We start from the raw sequence: 12,162 nt of genomic DNA on the forward strand, positions 1-12,162 counted from the left end.
AAAATTGATTATAGTAAATTGATTTAAATTTGCATTCTCTCTAATTGTAAGACAAATGTTAGATTAAAATTGTATTTAATCTAACTTCATTTCCTATAAACTTCACTTAAATAAAACTCTTGTTTCAACTTCATTTAAATATACTTTACTTCTATAGATAATTTTACTTGGCTAAAACCATAATGTATACAATAAAATTTTTTGCTTCTTGATATAGCAAAGCTTTCAAATATATCATAAAATTAAATAAAAAGTATGCTATAATTATATAAATCATGAAACTTTGTATATAATTTTTTAAAATAATTTTAAACTTTTGCATTAAAAATTAATTGTATATCATATTTATCACCTTTTATTCGAAAATTTCTTTGTGATAACATTAACAAACAAATATTTGTTTCGAATCATGCCTATATTCATATAGAATTTATATTTATTTCTACTTCATTTTCTTCGTATTTATAAAATAGAATGTATATATGAATGGTTTAAACATTTTATAAAAGTAAATGTAATGGAATATTTTATGTTTTACATTCACTATAATAGTATTCTGTCGCGAGTGATTAATTTCCAAAATAAGTTTTTTTACCGCTTATAACATGTTTCTCTTTGCATGTCAAAGATCCAAGCAAAATATTTTGGGAGTTGTATACTCAACTTCAAACGAGAAACGTCAATAGCACAGGCGACTTTCAACAAACATTCTCCAAAGGGAGAAAAACTGAATGCTTGACGCGAATAGTAATATATTATACATAGAATGACATATAGACTACATATGATGTTCGAACCACTGAAAGTGTGTATTAAATGTCTTTCTAATGGCATTTAAAAATCTATGTAGCTATGCATTTGATAAATTTTTTTTATTTATAAAGCATTTCTAATAATTTTGAAATTAAAAACATTTATTATAAATAGTGCGTAATAATACGTTATTGTAGTTCGTTGCAACTAGTGTGCAATAAGTTATTATTACTTTACAATAATGGTTTTTATTACTTTATACGTGACAGATAACGAAGTTAAATTTGAACATGATCGTAAAGTTGACTTGCATCACGCAGTTAGATGCGGGTTCTATTTATTTTGTTATAACAAGCGTATATAACTTTACAACTCGATCGTTTTCGAAGAAATACGGTTGCGTTTACTATCATATTTATTCACCCAGATAAGTAAAGTGACATTCTCCACAATAAATTGTCAGCGTAGAGATCGTTCGGATATCAAACAGATGCGGAAGATAAAGTTCTATCAACGTCACGACACAGTTCTGCAAAAACATCATGAAAAGTCTTACTTTATATACGTAAAAAGTAGCAAAAGAAAAATTTTTTGATGAAATTACATAACTTACTGTGTAACAATATTTTCGCACACAAAGCATTTTTTTTTTCTTATTAAGCATTCTTTTTTCAGCTTAACAGTTGCGTTAACAGTTGTTATCGTTCGAACCGAGAAATATATTCCTCCCTTTATGCTTTACGACCTCGCTATGAAAAGATTTGCTAGCAAAGCAAATATTCGTGTATTTCTAAAAGTAGGTTCTGAATGATATTTAACACGCATAGATGTTCAACGTTAATTTTTTTTACGAATGGATATATATTACGTATAATATGACTAGAATATATATATATATATATATATATATATATATATGTATATAAAACGTATATTATTACTCTTTTATGTTTGCATGTGATCATAATGCTTAAATTTATGAATGTTTGCTTTTGAAATAATTGTTAATAAGTATTCGATGTAATATATACAAGGTGTCCCAGATCACCCGTATAACCCTTTTAAAATGTGTGTGTGTATATATTATACATATATAATTATATATAATTATAGATAGATAAAAGGTAGAACAATGAATTAAATAATTTATTAATTATTCTATTAATAGATTATTTAGTATATAATCTTATGAATATAATTCTGTAAAATATAAAATGTAATATATTGTAAAACATTTTTATATTAAAAATAATATCAGTTTTATTATTAATTAATTTATTATTAATATTTTTATCTTATTATACTTAAACTGCGAATAATTTTTTAAAATATAAAATTATATTTTTTATAACAAAATAATATGAAGTAAATTAAAAAAATAATTTAAATAACAATAAAACGTAGTAGTTTTCAGTAGCAATTCGAAATAAGAATCTAACTAAAGCTTACGGAAAATCTTAGATCTCTTGCATTTTTGCATGCAAAACATCTGTTGAGTTTGAAAAATATCTCACTGCACGGTGGCGTGAATCTCTCAGCTTTTATCCTGAGGAACAGCTGTCATAAATCGACGTGCTGATATCTAGCTCAAATCGACGCAAACACTCGTGTATTTTCCCTTCAGCTGACACTTGTGTCCAAGTGGAAAGTCTCGCCCGGGTAGGGTAGGTGATAAAGGAAAGGGATGCGAGAGTGCGCATAGTGCGCACGCATCTCTGAATGAACATGCTTTGGAGGCGTTCAGTTTCGCCGACGAAGTTCTTGGATACGATACCGTTACCGATTGTCTCTCTCGTTCTCTTCAGTTTGATTTGTCAGAAGAGTGATGTAGATCGTGACATGCACGCAAATATTTCTCTAATAATGTCAGTGATAATTGACAACTTAATTAATAATTCGCGAGCCAATAAATGACGGGGATCGATCGACAATCAATATTTGACAAACATGCGGAAATGTGCCATCAAAATCTCGGAGGCAACATGATAAACTTTGTTTATTGTCTTCAATGACAATGACTTTGAAATGATTATGTTGTCAATAATTTACGGCTTTCATCGACCAATTACGAAAAGAGAAAAATACACCAGTTAATAATACTGCGCTAAAATATATAATAAACGCAAAACACAATTTAACAGAATGAGAAAAAAATCTTACGAAAAAATTGTAGTTCGTAGCTATATAATGCGTATTTTATAAAATATGCTTCAAAGTTTAATTGGTGTAATATTTATTTAAAGTCTTAACAATAAATGTCAAATATTTATAATATAGAATTTAAAAAACTACATATGAATAACACAATATATAATTAATTCGATATAATGAAATCGGTGAAATTAAAAAAGTGAAAAAAGTGAAAAAAGTGTAAGATTTTTATTTGAATAAAAAGATTCTTAAGAAACACAACATAATTTAACAATATAATATACTCTACATTAATTTACACAATAATAAAATTTATGTGAAGCTGAAACAAACTATTCAGTTTCGATTTATATAAAATGAATTTTTAGTTGGCTTCATGAACTAGTTATCCGAAGTTTCTGTAAGATAAAGTGATAAAAGACGATTATTGCAAACAGCATTTATTCTGAAAAGGCAATCTCATTATTATATTTCTAAGTGGAGATAATAAGCTTAAAAGAATATTTGATAAAAAGTAAAAAAATAAATTAAAAAAACACGAATAAGAAATATATGTTTGGTAAACTTCACAAATTTTATATATTGGAAAATCATTAATGTCGGTCGCATTGATTAAACAACGAATAATATGAGATTATATTTCAATCAAGTGCCGTAAATTCGTATTTAGCCGTATAAAGCCGTGCACGTTTCTCTGATAAGGATGAGCTACTTTAAACCACAATAATGATGATCAAACGTACATAAATTCATTACACATAACGGGAGAAATTGATAACAATTAATAAAATTAACTCGATGTGCTATTCAAAAAAAACTTCAATATAGAGTGATATTATAAAGTTTTCCGGGATACACTTTAAATATTGAAAACAATCACAACAATTACAAATTGACAACATTATTGACAACAATTACGAATATGAATAACGTGACTTTGCAACGTGTATACAATTGTAGTGTGTGGATTTTGGAACTTAATATTACCTTGCTTTTAAAAGGAAATCATGGCGAATTTCGTCACTATGTCGAGGAAGCATTGAATAAATCAACTCAACCTAATATCCTTCGAGAGGCGCTCTCGGATTGTATTTTCATCAATCAGGAACGGCCATTTAATTTACCATGGTGGCAGAAGCTCTTTTGGTCGCTGATATTCGCGGTGATACTACTGATCGCAACTGGTGGCAATATCATCGTTATGTGGATCGTACTTGGTAAGAAAATACAAATTGTGCGAACATAGTGCAACATATATATGAAAAGTTTCCGTCTCGTTAGTATTTATAAGCTTTGCGTTTCTATAATTATAACTTATTTCAAAATAAAACTCAAATTTATCACAAATAGGGATTGTATATATTTTGTTTTCGTAATTAATAATTTAATTCATATTCGTAATAAATCAGTTTTCAAAGACAGAAAGCAAATTAAATAAAGCAAATTAAATGAAACTAAGTACATTAAGATTTTTATTTAATATTGATTACATCTAAGAGTTAGACAGTTTCGATCTTGTTATAAATTTTTAATAGATAATATTATGCCATGATCCTAATTTGATAACTTAAATTTTCTATATGATGGATGCATGATCTCGAAAAGTTCTCGTTTCATCTTGTTTAAATATTAGATAACGATAAGGATTTTAATATAAACTGAATGTTACACATGTTTTAAGAATATTACGATATTATTATATGTAAAAATACAATGTAATTAATAATTTATCAGTAATTTTAAGGAAATTATGATATTAGCAGGAATATATGTTTATCACTTATATGCTATCATTGAGAAAACATTAAATATATTGAAAAGTTAATTAAATTAAAAAGTTAATTAAATAAAAAATATTAATAAATGATTTAATTAAAATAATAAAAAGTATAATTGCATTTTTGATTATTTGAATTAATCAATTTTGAAAACATGAATCCAAAGGTCAGTATATTAAAAATATATAGGTCAATATATTAAAAATTTGTTCATCACAATTAATAAAAGCTTTTATTTCGGAATCTAACATAATTTGTAAAATACATATCTCATGTCTCAAAATATTGTATTATAATATAAATAAAGAATACTTCAAATCAAGAGAGAAGATCTTCATTTCATATATATATATATACATATATATATATATATATATATATATATATATATATATATAATAAAGCTTGGTAAAAACTTTAGTACTGCATTATTGAATATTATTAATTTTAGTTACAAAAAATGTTCCTTTGTGAATGTATTTTCTTTTTTTTATATTATTTTCATTCCTCTTTCAATTTCTAAGTACAGATTGATTATATCTGAAAGTTGGACAGTTTCGATCTTATTACAAATCATTATATAGTAGATCTACTTACTACGCTCTCCTCTTCCTACACCTCCTCCTCCTCTTCCTACACCTCCTCCTCCTCTTCCTACACCTCCTCCTACTCTTCCTCCGCCTCCTCCTCCTCCTCCTCTCTCTCTCTCTCTCTCTCTCTCTCTCTCTCTCTCTCTCTCTCTCTCTCTCTCTCTCACTCTGATCTGATAATTTAAATTTTCTAAATGATAGATGCGTGAAAGTTCTCGTTTCAAAAAGTTTTTCAAAAAGTTCTCGTTTTATCTTGTTTAAATATTAAATACAGAAATAATAATAATACAGATTTTTAATAGAAACTAAGATACACATGTTGTAAGAGTATATTTTTACGATATTCTTATATAATGTATATATTATGATACACATTATATAAAAGATGAAATTTTTACAATACATACAAAACTACTAAAGTTTATAATTTTTTTAAAATTAAAATTTATATAACTAAGCTTCATTTTTTACACATTATGTAAATATACAATTCAAATAATTTATGCAACTTGTATTGAAAAAAAGATCAGTATTCTTGAGTTATATTATAATACGATATTTTGAGACATGAGATATGCATTTTACAAATTATGTTGGAATCCAATAAAAGCTTTTTCCATATTGAAAAAATTAAAAATGACTCTACATTAATATCTATGCTCAGAATGATTGTATATTACCTTTTTTAAATGATATTACTCATCTTTGTCGTAGTCAAGAGATGGTTAATCAAGAGATGAATTGAATTCAATTGAATTCTTAAGCTGGGCACATCTTTATTTAAATGTATATTAAAGAGAAGTTGCTATTCTATTGATAAAAAAATAAAAACACATGCATGTTGAGAAATGTTGTAATAACAGAAATTTATTTTTTTCAATATAAATTATTTTGTTAAGTATCATAATAGGAAGTAATAATAATAGGAAGTAATTATTATGTTAAGTATATAATAGCAAGATTCACAATTACGCTGTCATAAAAATATAAATTTATATTTTATAATTAATATTGCGTTCGTTTAATATTACATAAACATTGTTATTTTTTATTTTTAATTAACAGATATATATTTCTAAATAGATCTCAATAGATATATATTTTTAAATTCATATTTTTGCAATGATATTAACGAAAATATGTATAACTTAAAAATTTATTAATAATAAAATAAATTTATCTTATTTTTATTTTTGATAGTATTAAAAATATTAAAAATCACATATTTATCAATGTTTTAAGTAATAAATTATTTGTGTACATAGATACATACGCACGCGTTGTACAGGGTGTTTCATCAACATACAGCTCAATACGGGTTGCCTGCTCATAGAAGCGCAAGACCGGTAATGCAGGAATAGATAATATAGTTAGTAAAGGGGGTAGGTATAGTTAATATAGGAGGCAGGTATAGTTAATATAGTATAGGAATAGATAATATAATTACTTGCGTAAATTTTCGACAAAGTACATTTTCGCGTAATAAGCTGTTAGAAGAAAAAATTAAATTACACAGAATAGTGAACTTGTGACATGAATATTTGAAAGTATATATCTAAAAGAATGTTATAATATTATAATATTACTATTATTATAATATAACTTTTATCATGTATATCAATAATCCTCATCTACATATGATTTCAATAATATTATAATATTATAATATTATTATTATTATTATATAACATGTACATAACATTTTAACATGTATATCAATAATCCTTATCTACATATGATTTCAATAATATTATAATATTATAATATTATTATTATTATATTATAATATTATTGCAATCATATATATAATATATGAGAATTATTGATATGATGAGAATTATTGATATGATGTTAAGAGTTATATTAAGTTTAAGTTTTTTTTTATTTTTCTTGCGCGCCTATGAGCGCGGACAACCCGTCATATTGAGCTGTATGTTGATGAAACACCCTGTACATATATATAGCACATAAACATATGATATCTCGCTATATATATATAAAATGCTAATATATGTCTCTACTATATTATATATACTATGAAAGAAGAAAATAATTGAATATATTCATTATGTACGGTTATATCATTCAAACAAACATATATGTTTACGTGAAATAATTTATTCAAAAAATAACCGCTTGAATTATTTCTTATAATTATTATTAACATTTTCTTTATAACATTGTATTATGAATACTACATAGAAAATGTGAAATGTTTAGTCACACATACAATTAAATATTTCATTTTTCATTTATTCTATGTTGAGAACTGTTTTTCTTCACATGAATACATGAAATAAACATACGATAAGAATAAATAGGATGAAAAATAGAGTAAATTTTTACGTATGATAAAACATGTCGTGTCAATTTTTACGCACGATAAAATATACTATTCACATAAAGAAAGTCCTTTTATGGTTATAACATTACCTTATATAAGTTTTATATAAGATTGTGCGCGAAGTTTTTTCTACCAAATATTCCACCAAGTACGATGCCAAAATGTTATAAACAATCCAATTGGTATCAATATCAATGTTATATTATACATTTTATGATAAATAAAAATTATTAACTTATTTCTTTCTTTCGAAAAAATACATATATACATACATACATATCTATACACATATGTATATGTAATATGTTTATTACAATGATTGATAAATTAGTAAAATTAATTTTTCGATAAAAATACTAAATAATAAGTACTGCTTTTAATAAGAAATAAGAAAACTGCTTAATAAGAAAACTGCTTTTAATAAGAAAGTAAGGATAAGTAATAAAATAAAAATATATTTAAATTATTTTGTAAGAAATCGATATTTCAAAAATTTTTTACTCGCGATTAGTAGTTTTTATAATAAATTGAAAAAATTATAAATACTTATAATAAAATTAGATATGTATTTATTATTAATTAATGATGTTGATAATTAATTATTACTATTTTTTTTACTCTTTTATTACATATATATGTGTTTGTTTTGTATGGCCATGCGACAAGCGTTTTTAATCAGCAGCAATTCGTTCCAGTTGTCCGAATCGATAACAAAATATCTTATGATATCTTATGCAATCCACGCTTTTACGTTTATATTCTTTAGGTAGAAACTAATCATATGAATAAATATCTTAATGAATACCTATATTGAAATCTGTCAGTTAATTTGATCTCGACTTATTTTGATTACTACTGAGTAATTTTATAATCACATAATTTTTAAAATATCAAATATTTCAATAATTTAGATATATTGACTAATAAAATATTGACATTTATAATGGAAATAAAATCAGTAAAGATAAATATTTTAGTTTAATGTTGATAATTAATAGAAATAATATTTTAAATACAAATTTATATTCATTAAGTGTTTAAATATTTATGAGATTTAACTTTACATTAACATATCACTGCACGCTATTTACTATAATTAACGTATATATAAATTTTAAATTAAATTTAATTACATTATTTATATAAAAACTGTATTTAAATTTTCCTCTTACTTACTTATAAGTACAATTTTTATACTATAAATAAAATGATATGCAATTTATTGAATTTATTTTTTTTCAATTTACTCATTTTATTTTTATCCTCTATAAAAGCGAATAGTTGTAAAATCCTATATAAAATATTCTGCAAATAAATCACATTTTAATGTTCTTTTTTTAAATTTTTGTTATTTATATTGTACAATGTAAATCAATAATTTAATTAAATTGCATTATTTTATGAAATATACATTAAATTAAATTGCATTATTTTATGAAATATAGTATACACTGGATAAACTTATATATTATAATTATATCTTAAATTTTCTAGCACGTACTAATTATAGTAGTCTCCGTATAATTAAAATTCACTTTCTGTTGCTTTGAAATTGAATGACGCAAAGAGAGAATTGCATTATATAAACGTTTGTGAGCATTTATTATTTACACGCATATCGTACATCTGTTTAGCATTTAAATGAAGTATTATACTCCTTTTGATTGAACATTTTTTTGCTTGTTCTATTTTCGCAATCTTTAGAAGCTGTCCGAATCTATTGTGTATAAAAATCTTATATATATATAAAGATCTTTCACATTTATAAAGTACGTGCAGCGTTTTAATACAATTGTAATAATGAAAATATATGTATTATAAAGTCGAATATACATGAGAGTATATATATATATATATATATATATATATATATATATATATGTATCATTATGCAATGTTACATAAACATTGTTTGTGCGAGATTTATCATCATAAAACTTTATCTTAAAGTATTGTAATGCTTGTAGTTAAAATAATAATGTTTGTACTAAAGCATAAGTATTGTAGAACGCGCTTACATTTATTTATTCTTTTCTTTTTTGTTCTCTCCCTTTATTTTTCTTTTAAATTTTATCCGCATATGAATAATACAAATAAATACTGCTAGATATAATACGTGCGTACATGTGTATATGTGTATAAAATATCCCAATTATCAGATGTTATTTTAATAGTAAATTTTCTAGGGATTTGAAAATGATTTTTCTTTAGCAAAAATGTCAAATGGGAACATTTTTTTAAAGTTTGCAATCTTTTCTGTCAGATATCCTTGCAACTTGTAAGTTTTAAATCTTACTATAGTAAACTAAATAAGTATTAAAATCTTATTATAGTAAACTATATATGAAATTAAGAAGAAGAGAGAACACAGTTTTTTAATTTCTTAATGCTTAATTTCTTAAAGTTTAATTTGCGGATAATTTCCTTCTTTTATATATTTGTAAAAAAAGTAATTATCTAAAGAATTTATTAAGAAGACGTTTATTTTATATATATTTCAATTTATTAAATATATAATTATTAATTAATAAATTAAATAGTAAAAGTTAATCATAAAAATTATTATTAAAAAAATTATATATAATATAGGAATAGATATATAGATAGACACTGCAGTATTTCTTAATTAATAATATTTACTATTATTTCTTACTATTATTTCTGAGTGACTTTGTGATATTTTGATTATTATTTGTTCGTACGTAAATAATAAATTTTAATTTTATTATCTGTTCAATATTATTAAAATTTTGATAATAGCATATTCATATATATTTGTAATTCAGAAAAATATATAATTTATTCTAAACATATTATACAATATTCTAAGAATTATATTGAAAAAGCTTTGTATAAAAAAAGAGAGAGACTAAAAAAATATTTCTTTTTTAAATTATCAGTTAAAATTTCTTTGAGCCAAGTATTCCTCTAATAAAATTTGTAAAGTTTGATCGATGTTGATTAGCGGAATATTGCATGGAACGATTTTTTCCGCTATGTAATGAAAAGGAATATAAAAGTTATGGTTTATCTGTCCTGTAATCTTATGTTTATAGCGCATGAAACATCTAGGCACAAATCTTTATAAGAATATTTGACATCACATGATCATAAAAAAAATCTCAAATGTTTTATCTTTTAAAACTTTAATAAATATTATATATTGCAACAATATAGGCTCATCTTTTGTTTAAATATTTAAATCATTTTATTATTTCGATTAGTTAACATATTATATTAATAAAGTACGTAACTTTATATAACGGCTATTACATAATCCTAAATTGCTAAAATAAGAATATACAGTAAAATTAAAAAATATACATATAAAAGACATTAATATTAATAAGAGAATAAAGAGAAATCGTTCCTATACATGTGATATCTTCTTTTTTGCTTATAATAGTGCTTAACTTCGTATCAGATAATGAATTAGAATCGAAGTAGAATTTTGTGATAACAAACCGCAGAAAATTTAAAACTTCTTGACGTATGTGATTACAATATTATATATATATTATGTATATAATGTGTAATTACAATATTATGTATTATGAAATTAACGTAAGAAATTTAAATTTTAAATTTGATCTCTCAAGTTGCAATTCTCTATCGTAAACCATTAACAATTTGCACATTACATATCGTATAAACAAAAACAGCCGTATTAGAATATACGACACAATGATATTGTACAAAAGTAATATACTTTCAAACGCGGAACAAGAAATATTTATGAACGAGAGTTTTGTCACACTAAAGAAATTGCGATGTTTTGCGTTGGTTTTCGATATCTTCTTAATTTCTTAGCAGATTTTTGTGAAAAATTTTTGTCGTGCAGCGTCTGCGAATGCGGTCAAGAAATTTCTATCGATCAGAAGTAAGAAAACTTCTAGTAGATTAAAGATACGGACATAAAATTTCGTGGAAATCTGGCTTTATTACGAGTGATCGTATTTTTTCTCTAGAGACGTTGATCCTAGATTGTGTTCATGCCGAAAGGTGGGATTTATAATGACAAGATTGTGCTTTGTCATGACAAATAATGAGCAAAAAGGTTGCCATGAGAGAGGAGAAACTTTATACGCCATAACATTTTACCTTCTAAAAAATATTTTCTGTTGAAAATCAATTTTACTTACATCTTTCGTTAAACTTATCATTTATAAAGCTTATTACATTATGCAAGCTTTTACCAATATTGTACTTATTATTCGAAATTGAAAGTGTTCAGTATCAGTTAATAAGTTTTATTGATAGAAATAATTTCTTCATCCACTTTTCTTAAATTTAGAACATATCAATACAATTTTAATGCATATCATACAATTTTAATTGTATTTAATTGATTTTTTAATTATTTTATTGATTATTTTTATTAAATTGGTTCTTTTTTATTTGTAACAATTTTTTTTCTCTAATCAGAATATTAAAGCATAATTAAAAAGTCATCAAATAATTTATAAAATTCTATACATAACGAATGATTATTTAATAGAAAGAAGAATAATTCAATTAATAAACCATATTTTAAAGCCGCTTTAGA

At 23.9% G+C, this 12,162-nt stretch overlaps 1 protein-coding gene across 3 annotated transcripts in view; it reads left to right on the forward strand.

Annotated features, from left to right (window-relative positions):
* Positions 1–3,469: 3,469 nt before the first annotated feature.
* Positions 3,470–12,162, forward strand: part of LOC105253859 (tachykinin-like peptides receptor 86C) — a 45,992-nt gene continuing 37,299 nt past the window's right edge. For all 3 annotated transcript variants that reach the window (XM_025414494.1, XM_011262187.3, XM_025414495.1), the window contains exon 1: positions 3,470–4,121. In XM_025414494.1, coding sequence (XP_025270279.1) covers positions 3,827–4,121 — 295 coding nt within the window. In that variant the 5' untranslated portion in view covers positions 3,470–3,826. The remainder of the gene's footprint in view (positions 4,122–12,162) is intronic.

This window comes from Camponotus floridanus, unplaced genomic scaffold (genome assembly GCF_003227725.1).
Source record: "Camponotus floridanus strain SB8 unplaced genomic scaffold, Cflo_v7.5 scaffold81, whole genome shotgun sequence".
In the NCBI taxonomy this organism is placed as follows: Eukaryota; Metazoa; Arthropoda; class Insecta; order Hymenoptera; family Formicidae; genus Camponotus; species Camponotus floridanus.